The sequence below is a fragment of the Phoca vitulina genome, unplaced genomic scaffold, assembly GCF_004348235.1.
Source record: "Phoca vitulina isolate PV1807 unplaced genomic scaffold, GSC_HSeal_1.0 scaffold46, whole genome shotgun sequence".
Taxonomy (NCBI): Eukaryota; Metazoa; Chordata; class Mammalia; order Carnivora; family Phocidae; genus Phoca; species Phoca vitulina.
The window spans coordinates 8,742,354-8,769,783 of NW_022589749.1; the positions used below are offsets into that span (position 1 = coordinate 8,742,354).

At 51.0% G+C, this 27,430-nt stretch overlaps 1 protein-coding gene across 5 annotated transcripts in view; it reads right to left on the bottom strand.

Annotated features, from left to right (window-relative positions):
• Window positions 1-649: 649 nt before the first annotated feature.
• The window catches only part of CAMKK2 (calcium/calmodulin dependent protein kinase kinase 2), a 46,708-nt gene continuing 19,927 nt past the window's right edge, over window positions 650-27,430 (bottom strand). For 2 of the 5 annotated variants that reach the window (XM_032431328.1, XM_032431325.1), the window contains exons 4-17: window positions 26,738-26,791; window positions 25,953-26,004; window positions 25,463-25,596; window positions 22,308-22,344; window positions 18,232-18,253; window positions 18,010-18,098; window positions 16,413-16,612; window positions 15,689-15,742; window positions 13,294-13,367; window positions 13,111-13,198; window positions 11,831-11,959; window positions 7,145-7,245; window positions 6,582-6,624; window positions 650-3,750 (exon numbers count right to left, since the gene is read on the bottom strand). In XM_032431328.1, coding sequence (XP_032287219.1) covers window positions 3,586-3,750; window positions 6,582-6,624; window positions 7,145-7,245; window positions 11,831-11,959; window positions 13,111-13,198; window positions 13,294-13,367; window positions 15,689-15,742; window positions 16,413-16,612; window positions 18,010-18,098; window positions 18,232-18,253; window positions 22,308-22,344; window positions 25,463-25,596; window positions 25,953-26,004; window positions 26,738-26,791 — 1,242 coding nt within the window. In that variant the 3' untranslated portion in view covers window positions 650-3,585. The other 3 variants (XM_032431329.1, XM_032431326.1, XM_032431330.1) reach the window with 3 other exon arrangements.

Sequence of the window (27,430 nt, forward strand, 5' to 3'; positions counted from 1 at the left end):
ATGGGCTGGATTCACATTTGGAGGGCAGGGAACCCCAGACCCTAGCCTGGAGGAAGCATCAGTTCTAAAACAGTCTCCAAACGCCATGAAAACTATCCAAGCTCTGTAGAACCCTGCATTTGCTGACAAAGTTGGAGCCCTTGGACAACTAACTTAACTTTTCTGAGCCTCAGTTTACACGGGATGATCCATAAAATGGGATAAATACCCACCTTGTGGGGTGATGTGTCCTACAACACGCCTCCTGACAGGATGTGTTCCATGTGTAATTAATACCGCTCCCAGAGCTGCTCACCTAGTTGGTCTCCAACAGAAGAATCTAGCAATTACCTGCCTGCTAAAGCAGTGCCTCTCAGACTTCCGTGGGCACATGAGTCACCTGGGGATCTTGTTTAAATGGGGCCTGGGAATTTGCACTTCCAACCCACTCCCAGGAGATGCTGACGCGCCCGGTCCAGGGACCACACTTTTAGTAGCAGGATACTAGGACATGGTTACACAGACATGAATAATGTAATGCTGAATACATTAGCCCTGACTTGGGCATTTGATCTCACAGTCAGCCTAAGGAAGAAAAACAGACGTAAGGACGGATGTCCTACAGACATCTGTAAACTGACCAACAAAAATACCTCCAAAAGGCCCAGGCTTTGCACCATTTTGCTGTCTGTTTATTTCAAGTTTACAGAGAAGCTTAAACATCTGTGGAAAAACACCAAAGGCTTATTTTTCTCTTAAATTCATGTACTTTTAAGTGATAAATACACAGTATTTAACTTTGTACACCTGATAAAAGGAAAATGCATAGTAGAAAGGATCAGGAATAAAACAGAAGCATCGGGTATTAAATCAGACACAGAATAGAAAAGTCAGCAGTCCCACGAAACTCGGCCCATAAAGCTGCAAAGAGGATGGGAACCGACGACCTTGAAACCTTCTCTAGCACCTTGGAAGCAAGTGGAGGTCATGGTTCTTCCCCCCAGCAATGCAAAGCTCCCCTTTGGAAGATGAGTGAGAGCAATAGGTTGAGCCCATGCATCTAAATGCTCAGGTATTCGCCTCTTCGTTCCAGAAAGGCTTTAAGGATGGGAGCCCTAACTCACGGGAAAGGCCAAACCCCTGGGGAGACGGCCTCTCCAGCCCCCAGAGCCAACAAGGGACTAGCTAAGGCCTCCTGGGAGCCTCCGCTAAGCCTGTGGAAGAGACGGGGCAAGTGGAGCAGGGCAGAGGAAGCTGGGGCAAGAACTTGTGCAGGCCCCAGGCTGCTTACACCAAACTGGTCCCACAGATGAGCCAGCAATGGAAGAAACTGATAGGGCATCCTTTTTGCTCACCCGGAGAAGCTGCCCATGAGGGCTTCTCCCCTCTCCTGACAGCCAGCTTCCGAAAAACCAATGTTTGTGCTCCAAGAGAACGGTAACCCCACCGCTTGGCAGTAAGGCCCTCTGCTTATACTTTTTGGGGGGAGCAGTCCCTCCGCACAGCTTTCTTTGGTGTTTCTTTGGAAAAAAAAAGTTATGAACCCACCTGCCTGAACAGCCGGCCTTCCGCGTATGAGATCTTACGTGGGGAGTCCTGTGGCGGAAGAAACGGTCTCGCCCGATGCAGCTGTGTAAACAGGAGTTCTGCAGGGAGCGTGCTCCCTGCCCGCCCCGGGCGAGCCGCTCGGCCAGGCCACAGTCACACAGACAGGCCGGGACTAAGGACAGGTCCACTGGAACTACTGCAAGGTGCTTATGGCAAACTAACCAGACCCCATCTGCTCCCAGAAGGGGTGGTGCCTATAAGTACAAACAAGCGCAGGAACGCCAGAGGAAGTACCAGGTTACAAAAAGCAAGCAAGCAGGCCAGACAACCCTTCATCTGACGGTTGTCCTTTGCTCTTGGAAACCAGCATTCCTTAATTCTGTACTGCTTATAAGACAGCAAGAAAAGTCTGGCTAAATGACAGTCAAGAGCTTACGAAGGTCTGTGGAAGCCAAGAACACCCAGGCTCTGTGGCCGCGCTGGGTAGCGGGGGCACGAGGCCTTGCTCCCATCTCTCTGCGAAAAGTCCTCCTACCAGCGATGATCAGACAGAAACTCCAGGAGAGCACGTCCTCTCAGCCCACTTACTGACACTATGTCCCCCAAGCCAGCGTCCACAAAACACTGGGAATCTCCCCGAGCAAAGGCCTTCCTGTTTTCCTCCCCCGTGAACTTCACCCTCCTCCATGTGTGGCTCTGAGAAAGAAGTCACACTTGAACTGCAGTGAGAATCCCCAGTACGAGCGGAAACCCAAAAAGATAAACCTTTTCTGTCTGGGACTGTTGGCTTACAAAGCAGAACTCCCTGTGCCAAGCCCTGGCTCTCTTGGACCCTGAGGACCGCTCTGGGTTTCAACAATCCTCTCTAAAAGGGCGCCCCAAAGTTCTTGTGTAGATCCTAACAGAGCTTTGCCGGTAAGGATGATCATTTGTGTTTCCGCTGAAGCCGACTATTTCCTCACTGGCCCTCCAGAAACTAAGTGCTTCACTGACTGCGACAATCAGCTAGTATTTGAGAAAACAAAACCTCGGCAGTCTCTAGAACACACAGGTTACAAACAGACCAAGCTGCAATATACAGGCACAGATCTCATTGGCTCTAACTCTGATCACATGCCTGAAGCCGTGGAAAGTATCCTGGAAGCTCTAAATGATCTCTGAACTACTCTAGAGTTCAGTCTAGTTAGAGAATCGAAAATATTTTATTTACTCGTAAGCCATGTAATGTACATGGAAGTGTAGGATTTCACCCTGAAGTTTTTGTCATTTAACAAGAGATTGACCAGAGCTCCGTTAATATTTCAGAAACCCGCTGTGAGTGGCTATCAGTCCTTTAGGTGAAACCTCCCCCCCCACCCCCCGCCCCACAACAACCACGGAACGCCCTTCGAGGGGGGGAAAATCCCCTTTGCGAAGCAATTAAGCTTCAAGCCCTTTCCCTTTTCCTGACTACAACTCTACCCATAAAAAAATGTAAAGTCCTTCTTACAAATAAGGTGCATCGAAGCTCCCTGCAGCTAACTGAGGGCTAGCCCTGCCCAGACCCCGTGAGTCCACAGTCCTGGAAGGTGCCACGGGCCTGGAGTTTGGGGCCTTCGGGGTTTGCAGGAGGAGTGACACCCCCTCTTCCTCTCCCTTTCAAACGCAGCAACTAACTCTGTGGTCTCAGCCCACACCGCCAGAGTTTTCTGCCGGTTTTGCATGATTTACAAACCCCACACACATTCACCTGGTATATCTGACATGGTTCTGAGTTCACAATGAAGGATTTTTGGCATAAAAACGTTTTAAAAAGCAATTGTCCCAAAATGCATGTGGCTTTGGGTCTGCAACTCCTCACACCCGCCCGTTCAGCCAGCCAGCGGCCAAGGTCGATGTCATGGAGTCAAGTCTTTTTTTTTTTTTGTCCCCTTGAAAACAACAAAGGAAGAAAAACAAAACAAAACAAAAACACCAGAGATGACGGTCAAGGCTCTACACACGTGCTGGGTTTCCGTAGGACATGCTGCTATGGAAACGCAGGGTGCAGCCTGCATGCGAGGTCGCGCGTCCGGGCAGCTACTCCATCACCTCGTCGGGCCGCAGAGGATGCATGCGAGCGCGGGGGCCGGGGGCCGGGGCCCCCCAACTCTCGGCGCGGGGACCGCCTTTCACAAGAGCACTTCCTCCTCCCCCACGGGGGGCGGGTCGGGGCCCCGGAGGCTGTCTTCGCTGCCTTGCTTCCTGCTCACCGAACAGAAAACCCACGTTAAGGCAAGGCTGCCACGGCCTGAGCCGGCGTCTCCCGCGTTCCCGCACCACCTGGAACGTCACTGACTTCGCTTTTCCCTTTACAGTCTCTCCCCTTTTCTTGCCTATATGAAGTTTCAAGGGAGACTTTGTATCCCCCTCTGTAAGTGGAAAAGCAGCATCATTTGCCAAAAATAGAAAGGAACTATAAAAATAGATGCGAACCTATCTGTGTAACACCTAAGCTCATCCCATGTGAGTCGTGTGCAGCCAGCGATGGGGCCTGATCACAGAGGTTTTTAGGTATCTTGATGTGTCCCCCGACCCCAAGCTTCCTTCTTCAGGCTAAGGTTGAAGATTCTTCAGTCACCTGAAGGTGAGCTTCCTGGGGGCAGCAAGCAGGACCACCTGGGTTTGGCCTGGCACAGAGCCGGCCTTTTGGAAATGGTGGTCAAGAGGACTGTCCCCAGCACACAGGCCCACGGGACACCTTGGATGGAGAGAAGGGCCCTCCTCTTGGCGATGTGAGTGATCAGAGCAGGAGAGACCAAGGAGGTGGGAGGAAAGGTGTCCTCGTGTCCCTGAGAGGTCATATCCTGAAGTGCCCCCAGCTAGACCTGCCTGGGGGTGGGGTGGGGGCGGGGGGAACGGACACAGGTTGAACTAAGGAGCTAGGAAGGAAAATCCCTGAGGAGAAGCCCAAATCGCTTGCCACCGGCCAACAATAAGGGCCCCTTCTAAGGGAAGCCACTGGGCTTGCCACACCAGACTAATGTCTGCTGGGTGTCCCTGGCCAGAAGCGAAACTCTGTCCCGGCACAAGGAAGAGAAAGCCAGTATCTCTGACCCTCTCTGTTTCAAGAGCAGGCTCATTGGTTTTTGTTTCTGCCAGAGCAGAGGGGGTCAAAACTCCCAGGGAGGAGAGCTGTAACTAGATGTCAAATCCGGGCCCCAATTTCTGCCCTAGAGGCGCCTGCCGGTACCAGCTGGGTGTGGTTGCAGATGGAGGGGGGGGGCAGGCCCCGGGCCCGAGGCCTCCGACAACTGAATAAGCCCTCGGAACTCCAGACTGCTGGGTCATTCGGACACTCAGAGCATCCCCCCCCAGCAGCCTGAGGGCAAGAGCAGGTAATCCCCAGGTCTTGCTGGGACTACTGGTGAGGGAATTAAAGGAGTAGTAAAGCCCTTTGGGCCAACCTCTGGGTATCTTGCGATTTTGAGCTCACTGAAAATAAGAAACAGATGACAGACTTGCACACAGACGGGGGGCAAATCCTAAAACTTGAGATTTGAGAAGAAAAAGGGCAGCCCATTAGGCTTCCACTCACTGTCACCCTAGGAGGCTCAAAGAGCAGGCGGCAGAGAACTGGGGAACCACCTGGCAGGGATGAGGCAGCCTTCTCGGGCTGCCGACAACTGGCCGATGGCTAACTGCCGCTTTCCCTGATCCTAAACTGTCCGCTAGCTGACTACAGGCCCCTGACTCCTGCGCTGCGGGGGCCAGTGAACTTCATCTCGTGGGTCAGCTCCCAACGCACAGAAATGGCCGCTTGCTCGTATGTGGATGTTCGCAGCGGCAGGCGCTCGTGACAGCCCAAGTGGAGACAATGTCCATCACCGAATGAATGAGGAATAAAATGTGGTCTACCCGTACAATGACATACGGTCTGGCCAGAAACAGGAAGAAGCGCTGACGCCTGCTACACCGTGGATGAACCTTGGAACATGATGCTGAGTGAGAGAAGCCAGACGCAAAAGCTCACACGTTGTACGGCTCCGTTGACAGGGGGTGTCTAGAACAGGGCAACTCCATAGACACCGAGAGGAGATTAGTGGCGGCTGGGAAAGGGGAGTTGGTGGTGACAGCGGAGGGTACAGGGTTTCTTCTGGGGCTAATAAAAATGTTCTAAAATTGATTGTGGTCTTAGTTGTACAAGTCTGTGAATATATTAAAAACCACTGAATCATACCCTCCAAATGGGTGAAACATACAATATGTGAATTATATTTCAATAAAGCTGCTCTTAAAACATAGAAATGGCTTTCCAACGATTAAATTTTAAATGTTAAAAAAAAATTAATAAAAAATACATAGAAATGACTGCCTGGAGCTCCCAGCTGAGGATGAGGTAGTGAGTTGAGCTCAAAGGAAGGAATCCTAGAACTTCTATCTTGCCATGGGCACTAGGGGGAGGAGAGGCAGCAGGGGTGCTAAGTGTTAATCATCTTAGTCCCCAGGGACAAAAATTCCCACCTGTCCTGGGAGCTGCTGGCAATGCTGACAAGGCTATGTGTTGAGAAGAGGGACGGCCAAAGGGAAAAGGTTCAGATCCACCGTGGGGACAGAGGACTCTTACACTAATCTGCAGCAGGCTGGAAGGGAACTTATTTTCTAGGTCTTCACCCATCAGAGAAGAAGGGGTGGATGCTGGAGAGCCCCAGAACACTGCATGCCTGATCTATGCTCTGACCACATGGACCCAGGGCAGGGGCAGCCACGGGACCCTGTGACACAGCTTCAATGCCATTGACGTGCCCTGAGCATATGTGGGTACCAGACTGGGTCCTGAGACCTGGGTGAATTCGCAGGCATTCCGGGTGGAGCGCCATGCACCCGCAGCCCCAGCCCACATGCACGACCCGCCGTCGGGTCCAAGCCCCTGGCTGGCCATGGTTTTTCTCCTAGGCCCAGAGGCCCGCGGCGAGCCTAGGCACAGCGGCCCGAGGTGGAAGGACCCTCCGCCCGGGTGGGGATGCCCCGTGCTCTGCAGCTGCCCCCGCCCCCAGGCTCCGGCAGAGGCTACAGCGCAGGCAGGCAGGCATTACCTTGGGCTCAGACAGGGGCTCACACTCCCTGGTTGGTTTTTTGCTGGAATGGCCAGAGGGGAGGGAAAAGGGAAGTAAGAAGGGACACTGGGGATCTCTGAGATGCCTGTCCCCCACCCCAGAGACACTCAGACCCCCAACGCCAGCTTCACAGAGCTGCTGCCAGGGCGATTTTGAGCACGGCGCCTCTGCGGTTGACACACAGGGTCACGTGGGTGAGGCAGGCCTTGCTCCTCCATCACAGGGCCCACAATCCCACCATCAAGCATGCATGCTTCTGGGCCACAAAAATGCTTTCTGATTGTCAAGTGGTCCCCCAGGTAAAGTGCAAGTCTCCCTGAGAAAGGTAAAACTGCAGCACGGGTTAGCTGTCCACAAGAGGAGGTGGGCTGAGCCCGGCGCGGGGGCGAAACTCTCCCTCATGAGCCTAGGAGACCTGGTCTGAGTCATTCCAGGCGCTTCCTTCCGCTCCAGGAATGGGCCCAGGCAGGGTGCGCTGGGCAGGGCTGCCCTGTGTTCAGCCTCTAGCTCCCCACCCCAGAGGAAGGCAGGTGGACACTCACGTGAGCAGGTTTCCAGGCGCTGAGAGGGAGCGCTCCTCCCGCCGGCTGCCCTCAAACGGGTTCCCGAAGGAGCGTTTCCGTATCATGGTCTTCACCAGGATCTGAAGGACAGAAGAGGAAGCTGAGCCTCCTGAGGGCGACTCCAGGCAACGTCCTCCCCTGCGCCACTCTGCAAGGGCCATCTCCCTCTTCCTCTCTCTCCCAGGCCCCGGCCGCTCCCACGGCTCGTGGCTGGCGACAGGCCTTTGGGAGATCCTGGGCAGCATCCCTCCCACCGAGGACACAAAAGCCAAATCTTTTGTGACTAGTCCCGTGTCCGAAACCATTCATGTCTCCCTGACTGCCAAGAAGATAAGGTCCACACCCCTTGGTCTGACATCCTCCTGTCTTCATCTCATCTTGGTCTACCTGAGCCCCAGGGGGGGACCCCGTGCTCCACGAGAGCTGGCCAGCACTGTCCCTCCAGTAACTTGGCACCACTCATCTCACCCAAGCCATCGCTACCCCTGCCCTCTTGGCCCATCAACCTGTCTCATCTTCAAACCTGGGCCTTTATTTTCGGTGAAAACTATCTGGCCACCCCAACAAGGAAGCAATTACTCTTTTCTGGGCCAAATTCAGTGGCTGCACTTCTTTTTAAGTTGAAATATAAGTCCCACAGTCGAACATTCACCATTTTAAAGTGTACAGTTCAGTGGTTTCTAATATATTCACATCACCACTAACTTCAGAACATTTCCATCACCCCTAAAAACAAACCCAGTACTCACACCCCATTTCCCCTCCCCCCAGGCCCTGGCAACCACTGATCTGTGTTCTGTTCTGTGGATTCGTCTATTCTGGACATTTCATACAAACGGAGTCACACGGTATGCGGCCTTCCGTGTCGCTCCCTGCACTGAGCACCAGGTTCTCAAGGCTCCTACGGTTGCGGCAGGTATCAGCACTCCCTGCCTCTTCGTGGCCAAATAATATTCCTTTGTATGGACACGCCTCCACTGGTGGACATGTGGGCTGTTTCCAACTTTTTGGCTGTTGTGAATAATGCTGCTATGAACATTTGTGCACATGTTTTTGTGTGTGGACCTGTTTTCCCCACAAAATGTTCTCATTTCCCTTGGGTCTGTACCCCAGAGTGGAATCCCTGGATCACGTGGTCACGTTGACCATTCTGAGGAACCGCCAGACCGTTCGCTACAGTGCTTACACCACACGAGGGCACCAACCTCTCAGGGGGCTGCATTTTAGCAGAGGATGGGCAACACCTGAATGGGTATAAGGAGCTGAGGAAACATCCCAGGACACTGAGGCTAGCCAGCCCACAGGCTGCTGTGGTGTGAGGGAGAGGGGACTGAGAGGTCCTAAAGGTCCATCCAAGTCTGAGAGGCGCTGGGGGCAGGCTGGTCCACTGCCAGTAGTGGGAACTTGCTCGTGGGCCCCATCACCCACTCTAATACAGACGGGGTCCCCAGGTTGGTTGGCAGACACCTGCCTGACGAGTGGATCCCTTGGGAAAAGGTACTATTCCCTCAGCCCATCCCACGGCCCCTGCTCAGCTTCCCTCCTCTGCCTCCCAGGCTTCTGCCTCATCCCTACTGATCTGACCTATCCTCTCCAAAGCCCAGATCTGATTCCCTCACTCCCTGACTTAAAATCTTTCACCCATAGGACTTTAGAACTTATTCTGCTGCTGGCCAGAGGGCCAAGGACGATTCTGGAGCAAGGGAGTGAATGAGTTATTTTTGGTGATGCTTTTGGCTGCTGTATCCTCTGAAGGAATTTTCAAGGAAAAGACCTCAGTCTGAAAGGCACCGGCCCCCACCCCCTCAAGCAGAGCATGGTGCCTCTTCAAGCTGTTCTATGTGTAGAGTGAGCTTCTGAATTGTTTTGTGTGTGTGCTAAGAATCTAAGTATTTAAAAAAAACACGATGGCAGCGCCTGGGTGGCTCAGTCGGTTAAGTGTTACCTTTGGCTCAGGTCATGATCTCGGGGTCCTGGGATCAAGCCCAGCGAGGAGTCAGCTTCTCCCTCTCCCTCTGCCCCCTCCCCCCCTGCTTGTGCTCTCTCTCTCTCTCTCTCAAATAAATAAGATCTTTAAAAAAAACAGAAAAAACAAAAAAACAAAAAACAAAACCACTGATGTTCCAAAAGGTGGAAACATCCAGCATCTGAAAAACAGATAAACAAAACGTGGCCCATCCATACACTGGCGTATTACTCAGCCAGGAGGGAATGGCATGCTACAACACGGATGCGCCTCAAATACACCATGCTGAGTAAGTCAGACACAGAAGAACACATACTGTACGATTCCACTGACAGGAAATGCCCGGGAGAGGCAAATCCAGAGACAGAAAACCCACCAGGGGTCGCCAGGGGCTGGGGGGAGGGAAAAACAGAGTGACTGTTAACGGGTACAGGGTTTCTTGGGGGGGAGGGGATGAAAATGTTTCAGAACCACAGAGGTGACGGTTGCACAATATTATAAATGTAATAAATGCCACTGTATTGTTCACTTTAAAATGGTTAGTTTTATGATACGCAAATTTTATGTCATTAAAAAAGAAAAGAAGAAAAGCACTGACTTAGATCCCCTGGGAAGGTTCTCACCATCCCTCCCTGACCAAGGCTGGTGTTCTGTGGTTCCTGGAACACACCAGCCCTTTCCTCCACTGTGTCTCTGCAGGTGTCCCTGCCTACCCCACCCCCACCCCCCATCCCTGCCCTGTCCCTCTCTGTGGCCTTGTCAACTTTCCTAGCCCTCAGGGCCCAGCAAAAGAGGCTCCTCCTCTGTGAAGCCTCCATTCTTGTTCCTCTGTGTGGGCCTGTCACCGTGTAATGGACAGGAGGGTAATTTTTTCTGCTCCATCTTTCTTATGAGGCCAGGAGCCCCACGAGGGCTCGTGCTATACCCTGCTCATCTCTGAAACCCTGTGTCTGGCACACAATGGCTATGTGGACCTGGACCTCCCCACTCCAGCCCCTGCCCTCGGATGGCTGCAGTAGCCTCCACTTCCTCCCCAGTGCCCACATTCCATTTTCCACATGGGGTCTTTCCAACTCTGATGGTGCTACTCCCCTGATTCAAACCCTGCAGGTGCTGCCCACACTTCTTGGGACCAAGAATTAAATCTCTGCTGTGGCCTCAGGTCTTGGGTGGTCTGGCCCCTCCTCCTGCCCAGACTCATGTCACCTTCCTTGCCCTGCCTCAGTGGCCCTGGCTTTCTTGAAGCTTCTTGTGGGCCCAGCTTCCTCCCACCAGAGGATCACCACATTTGCTCTTCCCTCTGCCAGAAACACCCTCTGCCCAATACCACCTCGGCCCAGTAAATACTCCACCATCCACTCAGTATATATCCACTTCTTCCTGGAGGCCTTCTCCAACCCATCACCTTGGCCACATTCCCTTCTTAGGGCTCCACGGCCCCCCTTAGGGGTACATCTTGCAGCCCCTCTGTTTTGTTGGTTGTTTGCCCAGCATCCACCTCTCCAAGATGGCAGGCCCACCATGTTGGTTTTACTCATCACTGTAACCCCTGCTCCCAGATTGCTAGGATCAGAGACCTTCTCCTAAGAACATCCTGAGCCTGGAACAGAATAACCTGCGGTGGGCACCTGGGTCTGACACCAGCTGCCCCCCGCACTGTGGCGCAGGACATGCGTGCAAGGGGTGGATGGGAAAGAGTGAGTGAGTGTGGGTGAGTTTTAACAGTGAAGGTCATGCAGAGGCCCTAGGTGGGAGGAGGAGGATGTCAATGGATGCCCCGGCGCAAGGGCTCAGGTTTTGGAAGAAGGAGAAAGTGTGTAGGGAAGCAGGAGGGAGAAGTGCAAAGCTGGGAGAGAAGGAGCTAGCATCTGGGCTCCTAAAGGGGCAGTCACTTGAGGCCAGACACTGTGTCTTTGTGGAAAGTCTCACCAGTTCCTTCCAGAGCCCAGGGCCCTGCCTGCCTGCTGGAGCCAGTCCTAGCCAAACACACTCCAGGGCTTTCACTGTGGCCTTAGTGGGGTGGCCAGCTGGATTCTGCCCCCGGGACTGCTGCCTGGACCCCAGGCCCTCGAGAATCCTAGTCTCCCTCCTGGAGCCAGATGCCCTCCTGGGCAGGGACTGGCAAGTGAGTGATTCCCAGAGTCTCCAAGGTTAAGCCTGAGGACTCCACATTCTGGGTCCTTTTTCCTGGGTCAGGACCCAAACATAAGGCCATAAAAGCACTGGAATTGGGAGACCTTGCCCCTAGCCCTGGGAGCTGCCCACACGGCAGATGTGAGACAAACTAAGCCATCCACTCTGGAGACCGAAGATCTAGCCAGGAGGGAATTCCATCTTAGAGACCTCGGCTCCAGCTCCCACCCCTGGCACCTGTCCTGGTCCTTCTCCTCCCCCTGTCATGCTCTGAAAGCAGGAATTCCAGAAAAAGCAGTAGGATCTCTGGAGAGGAGCTACCCCTCCCTACAGTCACACAGAATCTGACTGTAGACAGAACTAAAGCTACAAGATGCAGGGGCCTCCTGGCCTGATATGTGACCAGGGCCCAGAGCCTGGTGGCTGTGAGTCAGAGACAGACCCGGCCAGCCCCAGACTCTCAGGCCCAATGTCTGCTTCTTAGCTGCCCGCCTGTGTCCCGGCCCGTCCTCGCCGGCCCGCCTCAGGCTGTCCCTGTTCTCGGTCAGTGGTTCGGCCCGCCTTACCACGGTTGCCAGGCTGGGAATGTGTTTGACCGAATTCTCGACCTCCTCTTCGGTCACCTCGACCAGCGTGCAGTTCTCGTCCTCCGATGGCAACGGCTCCGCCCCATGCCTCGTGACCCAGGGGTGCAGCTTCAACGAATGATAGGAGGGGTGAGGGGCAGGCGACTGGCTCCCAGAGGCCGGAGAGCGACACCGAGGCCCTGCCAGTGAGCGGAGCCAGGGAGGGAATGCGGGAGGGCAGAGGTGGTGGCCTGAGATCAGGCATGCGAGAGAGCTGGCAAGCCAGGCAGAGGGTGGGGGGTGAGTGAGATGCAAGGAAACATGGAAAAGACGGAGGGACAGACAATGGGAGGGAGCCACCAGGCCGGGATGTGCACCGGACCGCATTTGCCACCTGGCCCAGGTCTTGGCAGAAGTGACCAGAATTTGGCATCTGCCTTGTATGGTTGCCCAAGAAGCACCCATCACCCCTCAGCAACTTTCCTTGATGCCCCCCGGAAGGCTCTGCTCAGAGAAAGCAGACCCTCCCCATTTCACAGAAGGGGAAAAGGAGGCACAGTGAGACCAGTTAGAAGGACATAGTCAGGAGAGGACCTGGGCAGGGATCTGCCCCACCCCGCTTCCACCCCTGGGGTCCAAGTCCTTATCTGTAACCACTTGGCCTCCCTCTTCTCAAATGCTAGTTAGCTAGATGCCTAGGAGTTCCTGAAGCAAACCTCCAGATTTCTTAAAGAGTCAGATGTGTGCGTGTGGCACTGGTCAGGGTGTAGGGGGTGCACAGGGATCTCACCTAACAGTGCTTTCTGCAAAAGGATGGAATTCAGCAGGCCGGGGAGAGGGTATCAAACTGCTCACTAATTTCCTCCCACCCCCACAGAGATTTCTCCAAGGGATGGGCAGGGTCAAGGAAAGGATCCAGGACTTGGGCAGCCGGGGTATGGAGCACACAGAGACCCCATTCTGGTCTGGTCCCGGCAGGGTGGATGCCACCAACCCAAGCCGATCGGAGTGAGCGCTAGCTGCCCCACTGGCAGCAGATCCCACTGCCACAATCACAGTTAACACAAGTCCAAGTCCTCCTCTCCAACCCCCACCACCGCCAGCCCTCAGCAGCAAGAGGCCCAGGGCATGGGAGGGTAACAGTGCCAAGGAGGACGCAGTGCTGTGGACGGAGGGGAGTGAGGCCTGGCCGAGGCAGGGTTGAGCCAAACAATCCCAAGCAGAGGACACAGGCCTGGCCCCTGGTGCACACCCCATGGAGAGCGATGGCCCCCAGGTACCTTGATTTCCGGCACCACGATCCTTGATTCCGGGTTCTTGTCCAACATGCGGGTGATCAGGTCCTTCAAGTCCTCAGCTATGTCAGGCCTGGGGGTGGAAGACACATCAAGGGTGAGAAACACACAGAGGACCACCAAGGGCTTGGAGAGGAAGGTGACTTGGGACAGACAGGCAATACTCACTGATCTGGAAATTCCAGGGCCTGACTCTTGATCTTACTGTGCAAACACATGATCCGCTCGTCCATGAACGGGCACTGTGAAGAGACGGCGGGGACAGAGTGGCCGTCACGGCTGCCCCATCAGTCCTGCAAGGGCTGCCCAGTACCGGCATCACTCCACGTGGGTTACAGCAGAACAGATGCCCAGGAGCCCACTGCAGCGAGGGAGCAGCTCCCATGCCCACAAGTCTAGAAGAACCCAGAATATCCTTCTACAGGGCTAGAGCCCCTCCCAACCACACTGTGGCTTTCCTCTGCAGCTGTGCTTTAATTTACCTACGTAAACAAAATCAAAGACTCTCTCTACCCACCTGCTGGGTGAACAATAATAATACTAAGAACAATACCTAAGATGTAGCAGCAACAGTAGTGATTCGTGAGGGCTTAGGCTGGGCCAGGCCCTGGACTGGGGTTTCTCAGCACCAATCTTCACTGGCTGTTCCCTGTCTGGAATGTTATTCCCACCAACATCTGCATGGCTCATTTTCTCCCATCCCTCAGGTATCTGATCAAAGCTCACCTTCTCAGGGAGGCCTTCCTGAGCTCCTGTCTAAAGCAGATCCCCCCCCCCCCCTGTCATGTGATTTCTCATCAGAGCGCCCATCCCCGACATTATGTTACATTGGCATGCGTGTACTGTTTAGCTCCTGCGGGGGAACATCAGCTCTAAGAGGGCAGGGACTGTTGCCTGTCTTGCTCCCTGCCGTTTCTCCAGTGCCCAGGAATATCCCGGGTACAAAGTAGGGGTTTGATAAATACCTACTGAATTAATGAATGCTTGAATTATTTCTGGTGATCCTCTCAGAGCCTTAAGAAATCATAAATATTCTTCTCATTTTACAAAAGAGAAAAACAGAAGCTCAGAGAGGTGACATGCCCTGGGGAGTATAAAGCTGGGATTTACCCAGACTGGGTTGATTCTGAAGACTGTTCACACACCACTTCCCAAGTGACAAATCAGTGCTCTCACTCAGGGGAGGAACCGACAACCCGGGAGGAGCTCAGGTACTGTGCTGGAAAAAAGGAACCTCTGTGTGGGTGCTCAGAAGGTGGGAAAAGGTCACAGAATGTGACCTGGTCCTCTCCTGTCCGAGGAAAATTCTTTCATTAAGAGCAGTAACTTGAGATAAGAGTTTGGATTGCACAAGTATATCCATTTGATAGAACTCATTAACCAGTACACTTCAGATCTGTACATTTCATTATATGTCAGTTTTACCCCAAAAAGAAAAAAAAAAAAAAAAAGAACCACAAATAGTGAGCTCTAGCTAATGACTACATTCTGAAGCATCTGGAAGGAAGTGCAGAGATGTTAGCAACTTAATCTGGAATGTGTAAAAGAAAATAAGACAAGGTGAAGATGGACAGACTTGTGATAAAGCAAATACAGTGAAATGTTTATGGCAGAAAACAGCTGGTGGCTGCGTGGGTGTTTCCCATAGTTATTTCAACTTTGCTATATGATTGAAAATCTTCTTATCAAATATTGGTGGGGAAGACATTATAAACCACACGGCCAGTTTCTTAAGCTTTCCTCCATAAAAGCACAAATTCATGAAAAGGAAAAATCCATGCTTTTATTGCTCACATAATTAATCTGAACTTCAGAGTTAAAAACTGAAGTTCCTAAATACTGATAATAAAAAACAACAACAAAAGAACAACAACGGGGGGGGGGGGCGGCGCCTGGGTGGCTCAGTTGGTTAAGAGTCTGCCTTCGGCTCAGGTCATGATCCCAGGGTCCTGGGATCGAGTCCCGCATTGGGCTCCTTGCTCAGCAGGGAGCCTGCTTCTCCCTCTCCCTCTGCTGTTCCCCCTGCTTGTGCTCTCTCTCTCTGTGTCAAATAAATAAATAAAATCTTAAAAAAAAAAACAACGATGAAGAGACCAGACAGCATTCCCTAAATCAATAATGTCAAATGGATTTTTCACATCCATTCCAATTCTGTCCCTCCAACAACAGCCTCTGGGAACACACGCTGCTGAGAAGAACATCAAAGCAGCACCGGGCTCAGGAAGAAAGGGCGCCACTGGCTATTGATTTGTGCTGTCTGTCTGGGGTGTCAGAGTGGGAAGAGAGGTGGCACACTTGTTGTCCTTGCCCTAAATCCATCAACTATTTACAACCTCTAGAGCCTCTGCCAGTCCTTCTGTGTTAACAGATCGCCTTCCACAGATGGGACTATTCTGTACAGGTATGTACATTTGGAAAGGCACCTTTTTTTCACATTCGGGTCTAACTGTGGAAATAAAATGGTAAACTCAATGAATAAAGTACTGTCTCCCTGCAAGGGTAACTATTAACCCACGGGGGCTGCCCAGCAACACCCAGCAGACAGGACACCCCACCCCGTTACCTGGCCAAACACAAAGCAGTACAGCGTCACACCCATGGCCCAAACATCCAAAGCCTACAAGGAAAAGAGAGCTTCGTGTAAGGAGACAAGGGGCAGCGGGGGGTGGGGGGTGGGGGTCTATTGCTTCTGCCCGGCCAAAAATCAAATCCTCCAGCTTTCCTCTGAGGAACCCCCCTTCCTGACTCTGGATCCACCGACTGAGGGTGAGACGGATCCGGCTCCTGGCCTCTGGGTGAGCACATGACCCAGGCCTGGCCAATAAGAGCTTCATTTCCACCAGCCATAGTGATTGGTTTAAGGGTAGGCACATGACCCAGGCCTGGCCAATGAGAGCACCACTTTCCCCCCCAGCCACAATGATTGGTTCAAGGATGGGCACATGGCCCAGGTTGGACCAATCAGAGCCAATCCCGGGATTTTTGTGAGGGCTCCTCAGAAAGAGGAACGCCCTTTCTTCTGAGGTTGGGAAGCTGATAGGAAGGAGCCTGGAACGGCTGGGGGTGCCCACCCACCTGGGCAGGAAACCAACTCAAGAAAACAGCTGAAAGATGGAAAGATGGATTCCTGTTTGAATCCCTGTATCTAGCCAAACCGGAAGCCGCTCTTCATCTACATGATCCAATGGATTCATTGTTTAAGCCAGTTTGGGTCGGATTTCTGCCACTTAGACTGAAAGGACCCTAACACAGGCAGAACTCAGCATCTCAGGCAGGTCCACACCAACCTTCCCAGAGAAGATCTTCCGGGTCTCCGAGAGCGACTCAGGCGCCATGAAGGCGGGTGTGCCCACGGTGTTAGAGAGGAGCGCGTCGCTGCCCTTGAACTCGTTGCTCACACCGAAGTCGGCAATCTTGATGTGCCCATCTTCTCCCACCAGGAGGTTAGAAGGTTTGATGTCCCGGTGGATGATCTTCTGGTAGTGTACTGGGGGTGGGGTGGACACAAGGGGAGAGAGGGGGCAGGAAAACCATGTGAGGAGCTCTGCCTAGCCTCCAGAGGCCAGAAATATAGACATGGACCCCAGTGCTCTCTCACAGCCCCCAGGCCCTTCCCAGCCTTACCCTCCCAAACCTATTGGATACCCCCAGCTTTGAAAGGTAAGGGGGGACAGAGTGTGCTTAAGGAAATTACCCCATCTTCCAAAATGAGGAGTGCAACACCGATTGACAATAATAGTAACCACCTGCTCTAGTCTAAGTCGTGGGTGACGGCAGTCCCTGGAGAGTTTTTGTTGAGCCTGGCTGGCTTCCAGCTAGAAGCCTCACAACTTGTGAGAGTCCAACATATTTTCATTTACTAATGCCAACACTCAACCTGTTCACCACACCAGCAATGAATGGAGGAGGTCAAATGGAAGTGTGGACCACAAAGTAGGACTGGGGACCTCCTTAACTTGTTCCTGCCTGGATGTCAACCCATAGGAGAGGACATGGTCTCTCTTCCTACGGTCTGGAAGACCCAACTGCGTTTCTTTGCTGGTGGCGGTGTTGACAGTGATGAAACCAGTAATAGGGGCAGCAGCTCCATTTGTTGAGTACCCCATCTGGGGCCCAGCCCTGTGTTAAGTGCTTCCCATTTTCTCCATTTAAATCTCCCAACAATTAAAATCTTAAAAAAACAAGGGGGGGTGCGCCTGGGTGGCTCAGTCGGTTAAGCATCTGCCTTCGGCTCAGGTCATGATCCTGGGGTCCTGGGATCGAGTTCCGTGTCGGGCTCCCTGCTCGGCAGGGCGTCTGCTTCTCCCTCTCCCTCTCCCCCTCCCCTGCTCATGCTCTCTCTCTCTCTATCTCTCTGTCTCAAATGAATAAATAAAATCTTAAAAAAAAAAAATAAATCTCCCAACAATCCTATGTGATGGGCAAGGGGAAGAGACAAAATGTTTAACAACCAGAAGCAGAAAGGACACCTGTCAGAACTACTGATATGAACTGGCTGATTTCCACCCTGGTGAGAGACACTTTATTCCCGTTTAACAGATGAGAAAACTAAGGTAACGGGAGGTGAACAGGATCCCCATCCCAGGGTTGCTGGGAATAAGGGACAATATAAATACAGCCCCTAATGGTGCCTGGTACACACAGAAAGTGCTGGGGGAAACAGTCATTATCAATACGGCTCTTAATTTTTGTGGCAGAAGAAGGGTTTCTTTTTCCATCAGGAGCATGGCTTTCTGTAGCTGTCCAAGACTGCATGTCAGACAATTCTGTCTCTCACCCTCCTGCTTGCACTCCAGGAGGGAAAGTCCACTTTCCCACCTGCCATCCGCTAGTTGGGATGTTAACCAACCCTGGGTGAGAATCCTCCCACAGGCCCCCGCTTACGGTACTCTATGCCTTTGATCAGGTCCTGGAAGTAGAAACGGGCCTGGTCTTCCGAGAGTGGTTTGAGGGTGGGCACTTCCATCACAGGCCTGGAAGGTCGACGCACACATGAAAAGCAAACCAGATACACTGGCCTTCAGAACCAGGCACCACCTCCCTCGAGAAGCTCTGCAGCTTGAGAAGCTTCAGGCATCACACCCGCAAGGAAAACAGGACACTCACCCTTGGTTGACCAGTTCAAACACTGCAGGAAAGAGAAGGGGGTGAACTGTTACATTGGGAAATTGGAAATCCATCTTCCTCCTCCTCCTCCTCCTCCTCCTTCCCAATCGCTCACGGAAACACCAAGAAGCACAGAAACTAGTATTCGGGCTGGGGAAAGGAACAATCCACTGAGCCAAAGCTGGTCAAGGTCCTGCTCGGGAGGCTAGGGGTCAGCGATCTCTGACCCTGGTCTGACTGTACTTCTAGTCCTCAAAACAGCCAAGGACCCCCTGGCCAGGGAAAACAAAGCAAGGAGACAGGCAGAGATGGCTCATGGGCTCCTTTCTTCTCTCCATTCATACCTTGGAGATTCCAGGGATATGACTGATACTAAACTACATCCTCTTAGTCACACCCAGGTCCTGAGTCACCTGATGCCAAAGAACAGGACTATGGGGACACAACCCGACATCTGTTTACTTAGGCACAAAAAAAGAGCCCTAGGGGTCTTCAGAACCCTAGGAAAGTTTTGATCCAAGAAACAACAGGAACATGTTTCAACAATCCCTCCCACATCCTCCACACTGCTGGGCTGTGTCAGGCCACAGACCAAGAATGCTTATAGATTCTTCCAGCTCCTCTATGCTCTGTGGTCAGCTGGACCTCAGACTCTTTCCCGTGACTCTCAATCCAAAACAAGACTTGGAGCGAGAGGTGGGGGTGGAGATTTCCTCACCACCTCAAAGGCCAACGCATCCCACGACTCCTAAACAGGGCCTTTCTTGACTCACATTCGTGCACGACCTGCAAATGCCTCCCACCAAGCTAGCTCCTTCCCAGTCCTGTACTTGCGGGGAATCCCTGCTCCAAACCACCAAGTATTAGATAAGCTGTGTCCAGGGAATGCGCAGGGCTTTGTTGTTGTTGTTGGGGCTTTTTTGTTTTGTTCTTTGCATTTTTAAAAATTGAGGTGAAATTTTCCTAACATAAAATTAACTATTTTAAGATTTACAATTCAGTGGCATTTAGCATTCCCGATGCTGTGTGACTATGCCTCTATTTAGTTCCAGAAAATTTTCAGCCCCTCATAAAGAAACCCCATGCCCATGAGTAGTCAGTCCCCTCCCTCTAGGCCCCTGGCACCCACTAATCTGATTTCTCTTTCTATGGATTTGCCTATTCTGGACATTTCATATATATGGAATCATATACTATGTGACCTTTTGTGACAGGTTTTTTCACTTAGCATCATATTTTCAAGGTTCATTCATGTTGTAGCATCAATCAGTACTTCATCCCTTTTTATGGCCGAATACCATTCCACTGTGTGGATATGCCACATTTTGTGTATCCAGTCATTAGCTAATGAACATTCAGGTTGTTTCCACGTTTTGGCTATTGTGAAGAGTGCTGCTGTGAACATTTGTGTACAAGCATTTCTGTACAAGTACTTGTGTGGATATCTGTTTTCAGTTTTGGTGGGTATATACTTAAGAGTAGAATTACTGGGTCATGTTGAATAATTATTTTAATTTTGTCCTGCTTGGACAAATATAACTGGGAACATGAAACTATCCTATAGGAAGTGAAAAACGCAGTGAATTTCAAAATCAAGTGGAGAATAACTTTGGCGCTCTCTGTTGTTCTAGAATCATCTACCCACATTGGAGTTTCTTACAGAAGAAACCAAAAGGATGGTTTCAAAGATCTCCAAGGGCTCAGGTGGCTGAGAGACAAGAGCCGGCTCCTCAGATAAAAAGAAGACCAGAAAAGGAACTTAACTCCCTCAGGCCCCTCCCTATCTTCAGGTTCATCAACCAGTGTTGAGCAAACCCAAGCTAGGGCAGATCTGCCGTGGCTTCAGGCTATGGTTAGAAGCAAAAAGCAACAGCACTTGAAGGGAAGGTTTCCACAGACAGGAGTGCTGGTCCCTTCAGCTCTGGCCTATCCCACCTTCGTTCTGGAAGACTTAAGTTCCAAGAGCTGCTTCAGGAATTTCTGTGCTTCCTCCTAAGCACCGTAACTTGGTTGGCATGGAGGAAGCTAGTTATTAGTGACTGAAAACACAGCCACCCAGGCGCCCCTCTCACTTAATTTTTTAAAGTTAACCTATCTAGGGGCACCTGGGTGGCTCAGTCAGTTAAGTGTCTGCCTTTGGCTCAGGTCATGATCCTGGGGTCCTGGGATCGAGCCTCACTTCCTTCGGGCTCTCTGCTCAGCAGGGAGTCTGCTTCTCCCTCTCTCTGCCCCTCCCCCTGCTCGTGCTCTCTCTCTCTCTCTCTCAAAAAATAAAATCTTAAAAAAAAAAAATAAAGTTGGGCGCCTGGGTGGCTCAGTCGTTAAGCGTCTGCCTTCGGCTCAGGTCATGATCCCAGGGTCCTGGGATCGAGTCCCACAAAGGGCTCCCTGCTCGGCAAGAAGCCTGCTTCTCCCTCTCCCATTCCCCCTGCTTGTGTTCCTGCTCTCGCTATCTCTCTCTCTGTCAAATAAATAAATAAAATCTTAAAAAAAAATAAAATAAAATAAAATAAACATATCTGATGTTATTTACTGTGTAGCCTCTAAATTGTTTCTATAGGAAGATTTTATAAGTTCTAAAATTTACAAATAAACTGGCAAAGAGAGTTCTAAAATTTGAACATGGAGTGCACATTAGATGCTCTTAGGGAACTGGCATTAACTTTTTCAGATGTAATAATGGTATTGTGACCACACAGGAGAATGTCCCTATGTGAGATGCACGCTGAAGTATTCAGGGGCTGAAGTGTCAAGATGTCTGCCACTTTACATTTTGGATAGTTCAGCAAAAAAAATACAGAAATGGATGGGTGGGTGGCTAGGCTGATAAAGCAAATCTGACAAAAAAATTATTAACTGTTGAATCTGGGTGGTAGGTATACAGGTATTCATTGTACTATTCTTTCAACTTTTCTGTAGGCTTAACATTTGTCATAATGAAAACCTGGGGCGGGGAAGAGGAGGGGGAGATGAAAAATAAAATGTCCTAAGCTGCAACGCTTCCTCGGAACTGAACCATAGCAACTCCATGAGGAGAAAGTGAGCTCTGAGCTGTTTTCAAACCAGACCCCATATAATCACTCCTTGTGCAACAAAGGATCATCCCCGTGCTCATCCAGGAGACTTCTGGATTCCAGGCTGGGCTCGTGCCCACTCTCCTCACCTCCTTGATACCCCTCCCGGCTGTCATCTGTCATCTGCTCATTTGAATGCCCACCCAAGCCATATTGCAAGGACATGTGACCTGTCAATCATGCATTCCTGGGCCCAACAGTCTGCTATCTAGTTTTGAATTAGTCCTGCCCTTCCTTCCTTCATCAGTACCTATGCTTAGAGCTGACAGAGGGCTGTCCCATGTCCTCACCAGTTTTTAAAAATCAAATCTCTGAGGACATGCCTGAGTCCTTCCATTTCTTTGTGCAGTGCCCTCCAAGGCTCCAAATGCCCCACCGTGGCCTCAGGCTCTCCAACCTCATCCCCATCCCCTCTCCCTGGTTTACTCTGTCCCAGCCACATTTTTCTCAAACACGCTAAGCTCTCACCAGCCTCAGGGCCTTTGCACCTGCTGTTCCCTTTGCCTGGAATGCTCTTCCCCACATGTAACAGGACTGTGTCTTTGACATTCAGGTGCCAAATCATCACCTCATATGTGAAGTGGCCCCTCAATCCCTCTCTCTCACGTCATCCTATTTAACCTTCTTCAGAGGATCTACTGAACTTAACTGATTTATTTAGTTGTTGACTATCTGTCTTCCCTGACTAAAATGTCAGCCTCACAAGAGCGGGAGCCTCATCTTTCTCACTCACCACTGCATCCTTAGTGCCTAGAACATGCTCAGCATTAGCAGGTGCTCAATAAATACTTGCAAGTGAATGAACAGGACCTCCAGAGAAGTCCCAGCAAGCACTCCCTTCCATCTCCTGCTTCAAACCAGAGCTGCAGCCTCACATGTGACTCATTGTGGTGCCCAGCTTTGGCGGGGGATGCCAGGGACAGGGAATGCTCCAGAGGACCCCTGGGCTTTGGCAGGTGCAGCTGCCTGAGCAAAGGTGGCGGATGGCAAGGGCTCTCTTACCCATGTACAGATGGTCCTCATTGGGGTCATCCAGGACCTATTGGCACAGCCACACGGAACAGGCCGGAGATGAGGAGCAGGGGAGAGGAAGAGAGAGAAATGATATGAGCAGGGAGGAGGCAGCATCCACATGACTGCATTTGCCAACAGGAGGGCTGTGCTTTCCACTGGTTTTCCTGGTTAAGATGAAGGGCACAGGAAAAAACCCAGAGTGTGTGATCCAAACGGCCATCTGGAAAATAGGCACATTCTAGCCCAATCCTCAAGGGTCCAAAAGACCTAGAAAAGAGGTTACAAAAGGGAGGGGCAAATTCCACCCCTGGGAAATGGGGGCGCCCGGCTGGCTCAGTCAGTCGAGCAAGCAACTCTTGATCTCAGGGTCGTGAGTTTGAGCCCCACATTGAGAGTAGAGATTACTTAAAAAAAAAAAAAATTTTTCTTTTTTTAAAATTCCTCCCCTGGGAAGTGTCTCAGTTTCAGTAAGAATCCCACCCGTCTCCTAGGAGACAGAGGACTGATCCTCAGGGTGAAAATGCAAATCCTGTCTGGGCTCTTCCGACTCCTCCAGGAAGCGCCCCCTGACCTCCTGCCCCTGTAAGAAAAGACGTCCCCCTGCCCGGAACCGCCACGGCATGTCCTCGCTCTCCTCTCACGGCCATCCTGCTTTCAGCTCATCACCTATGTCTATCTTGTCCGTCTCTGCAAACGGCTGTATCCGCCTGAGTTACCCCCGTGGTGCCCTATACAGGACAAGGCTCATAGTCGGTGCTCAGGAAATGCCTGATGAATGTCGATGGCCATCTGATGAATGTCTGAGGTCTGTCCAACAGGCAGGCTGGCAACCAGTCTTGTTGGGTGGACAGGTCAGATGCCACAGGGCAGTGGGGGCCAGGGAGATCATGCCAGGACCCAGAGCCACTCACTACACCAAGTGTCCTTGAGCTTCCTCTAAGACGGCTGACTCCAGCCATCAGCGAATTGAGACTGTGAAACTCAGCGTGACAGGTGAAGACAGCCTGCAGCCGCCGTCCCTCTCCTCTCCTTGGCTAGACTGGTCCTCCTGCCTCTTCCCACATCATCCTCACCTTCCCCAGTCAACCAAGATCCACAGGATGAGAGCCCTGAGAAAGAGATGCACCCTAGACTCCCACCTGGAGCCCTAAGCCCTACCCTGTCGGGGGAGTCAGACCCAGGGCATGGCCCACCTAGAGCCCACACCTGAAAAGCCCCAGGAGGGCACGGCTACTAACCCTCACACCCACCAAAGTCAGGAGTATACCCCCAAACAGAGGACACCGGCCCTTTGCACATGCTGTTCCTTCCTCTGCGATGCCCTTCTCTGTCCTTTCCCTGTTATCTCCATCAGGGAACAACTGGGGTCATCTCAAACATCCTTTCCCTGAAAAGCCTTCCTCAGCTGTTTGGGCTGGCTGGCTGCTCGCACTCCATGCTCCCGCAGCATGACGAACACCCGTCCAATTACGTACTTTATCACATGCCATTTACAAGTCCTGTCATCTAGGCCAGAGGTGCTCCAAATGTAGTTCGGGGACTTCTAGGGATCCTCAAGATGCTTTCGGGGAGATCATGAGGTCAAAACGATTTTCACACTAAAACTAAGATAAGGAGCGCTGGGTAGCTCAGTCGTTTAAGCGTCTGCCTTTGGCTCAGGTTATGGTCCCTTGGTCCTGGGATCGAGCCCAGCGTCTGGCTCCCTGCTCAGCGGGGAGCCTGCTTCTCCCTCTCCTCCTTGCTCATGCTCTCTCGGATTCTCTCTCTCTCTCTCAAATAAATAAAAATAAAATCTTATTGGGGCGCCTGGGTGGCTCAGTTGGTTAAGCGTCTGCCTTTGGCTCAGGTTGTGATCCCAGGGTCCTGGGATCAAGCCCCGCATCGGACTCCCTCTTCAGCCGGGAGCCTGCTTCTCTCTCTGCCCCTCCCCTGCCCAGCTCGTGCTCTCTCTCTTTCTCTGTCTGAAATAAATAAATAAAATCTAAAAAAATAAAATAAATAAATAAATAATAAAGTAAAATCTTATTTTAAAAAGTAATAAAATAAAATAAATAAAACTAAGATAATATTTGCCCTTTCTACTCGCATTCTCTACTAGTAGAGAAACAAGAAACCACATGGCATGCAAAATCACCACAGCTGAATGCAAGAGCAGATATGAGAATCCAGCCATCTTCTATTAAGCCAGACATCAACAACAACAAAAATTTGCAAAAATGTGAAATGCCAGGGCGCCTGTGTGGCGCAGTCTGTTAAGCATCCGACTCCTGGTTTCGGCTCAGGTCATGATCTCAGGATCCTGGAATCGAGCCCTGTGTCGGACTCCACACTCATCGCAGAGTATGCTTGGGACTGTCTCTCCCTCTCCCTCTGCTCCTCCCCACCGTGCTCTCTCTTTACCTCTCTCTAAAATAAATAAATATTTTTTAAAAAATAAAATGTAAAACGCCACTCTTCTTAAAATTTTTTCAGAAAATATACTTATTTTTCATAAAAATATATTGTTATATAATGGGATTGTTATTTTTAAATGAATTAATAAATAATTTTTAAACTTCTCAGTTTTAAATCTTAACATGGCAAATAATAATAAATACAACCCACATATGCAAAACTTTTTTGGGGCCTTCTATAATTTTGAAGGACATAAAGGAATCCTGAGACCAAAAACTGTGAGAACTGCGGATCTAGAACAGGGGATGGCAAATATAGCATGCAAGCCAAATCTGGCCCTCTGCCTGTTTTTTGCAAATAAAGTTTTATTAGAACACAGCCATGCCCATTTGTTTACATGCATATGGCTGCTTTTGTGCTAAAACCACATATATATATATATAGAGAGAGAGAGAGAGAACCAGCTCCAAAGACAAAAATGGATAAAGGGCAAGTCTCGGTATCCCTCTGGCCTTCAATTTTTTTATCTGTAAAATGGGAATAATAAATAGTCTTAGGGAAGGGTGAGGATAACATGAAAGAACAGGGGTGAAGAAACCTGGAGCAATAAATACTACTTAGCTCTGCAACAGCTGTTTAACATGGTATGGCTCTCCCTAGAAACTAGTGGTGCAGCATTTGGGTAATAACAGAGCTGGGCCTGGACAATCACCATTCTTGCCTCCCTCCTCCCTGTCCCGCTAGCTCACCTCCACCAGCTTCACCACATTGGGGTGGTCTAGCTTCTTGAGGATGGCGATTTCCTGGTACACCTGCTCAATGGGGCCCCTAGGCTGGATGCAGCCTCCAGGGGCTGGCCGAGTGCCTCGGGGCGGGGGGCGACCTGGAGGAGACACAGACCATCCCAAGGTCAGGGCAAAAAGCTTTTCCTCTGCAAATGGGGGGGCAATGCAAGTGAGGGGGTCTCGGCAGGGCTGGAGTGGCTGATGCCACCAGGGGCTATAAGTAGCTTGCTCCTCTCATCTGTCTCTTGTGCTGCTGAAAATCAGTGAGGCTGGAAACCCAGCCCCCTTGCTCAGCTTTCTGTCCCCTCCTTCCCACACCATACCCCAGGCCATAGTGACAGGAGTCTTCGAGGCCTCTACCCGGGCACTCTGCAGGGGACACCATTCAGTGGGATCTTCTTTGTCGTGTCCCAGCCCTGCACCTAAGAACAAAGGCCTGGCCCACCAAACTCACGTGGAAAGCCCGCCTGTCGGATCAGCTTCTTTTTGGACAGCACCTTCATCGCCTATGGGAGAAAAGACCCCACATCTCGGTTAAAATGGAGAGGAAGGAGGAGGGAGAGTTCCCTCCACTCCTAGGCCGGCCAAAGCTCTTGGCTTCCTGGCAGCCTCAGGACAATGTAGTGAGTGCTTCGTCATCAGAGTGGGTCAAGCAGCTGCGGGTGGCCTGGGGGCTGGACTGCCAGGGTCCCCCCAGCCCTGAGGGTGCTTCTGAGGTTCCTGGTCCTCTTTCCTAGCTGGGACCACAAGCCTTGGGACTTGATACAAGTGAATCAAGACACTAGTGAGCTGGAGTGATGGACGAGGGACAGGCTGTTCTACACATGGGGAAACTGAGGCTCAGGTGTTATGTCACTTGGCCAAGGACACACAGTTGGCAGATGGGAGAGCCAGAATTTGAACCCACACTGGACTGACCCCAAAGCCTCAGCTACAAGGGCAATTTGTCTCACTACCACCTGGTTCTTGGTGCTATGAAGGATGTAGAAATGGTAGCCCAGAGTGAGGCTATGAGACATTTACTGAATTTACACATTTTCTTTCTGAGCCAATCACTTTGCCTCCCCATTTCCACATCCATATAATGGGAACACCACTTCCTTCCTAATGCACGAAATGAAATGACCTAAGAATAAAATGAGACAACAGCGAAGAAAATCTTCCAGGAAACCAAGTTCTGGAAAGGAGGCTTTTGCTTTGGACAATGGTGAGGGCAGGGAAGGGGATGTGGATACTCACGTAATAGGTATTGTCATTTTCATTGTAGGCCAACTTGACCACACCATAGGAGCCCTGGATAAAGGGAGATGCCCATGACATACTATCCAGAAGTTACAATCTGCAAAATGAGGACCCTAATACAGGGGCTGCAAACCAGTGGCCAAATGGCCAAATCTGCTCTGCAATTACATTTTATTGCATCTGCAGTTTTTAGAAAGTTTGAATTAGCTGCCAACATTTAAAAACAGAAAGATCAGATATAAAATCTAAAATCTCAGCTTCTTTTGAAAAAAATCAGATCTGTCCATTATGGACCCATAATCATTTCTACATGTTAACAGTTTGCCACAGTCCTCACCACTCCCTACTGCCTTAGACCTAGCATGCTTTGCTCATTTATATTACTCACTTGCTTTCTACTGGCATTTGAGTTTTTGACCCCTGCAAAGATATTGCCCATTGGCTGAAATAAAAGCAAAAATAGATGTGAGAGTACCTTAGAGGGGGAAAAAAAAAACACTAATGTTGGTGATATGGAATTCCCTCAAAGCTGTCTGAGCTTTTGTGGAAACACATCAATATTATGATGTAGAAAGACAATAAACCAGATGGACCACTGATGACAAAACCCTCCCCCACAATCTCGCCTCCAAGGACTTCTTCCCACTCCCAGCTCTAGCGGGTTCCCTCCACTGTATCTGAGACATTCTT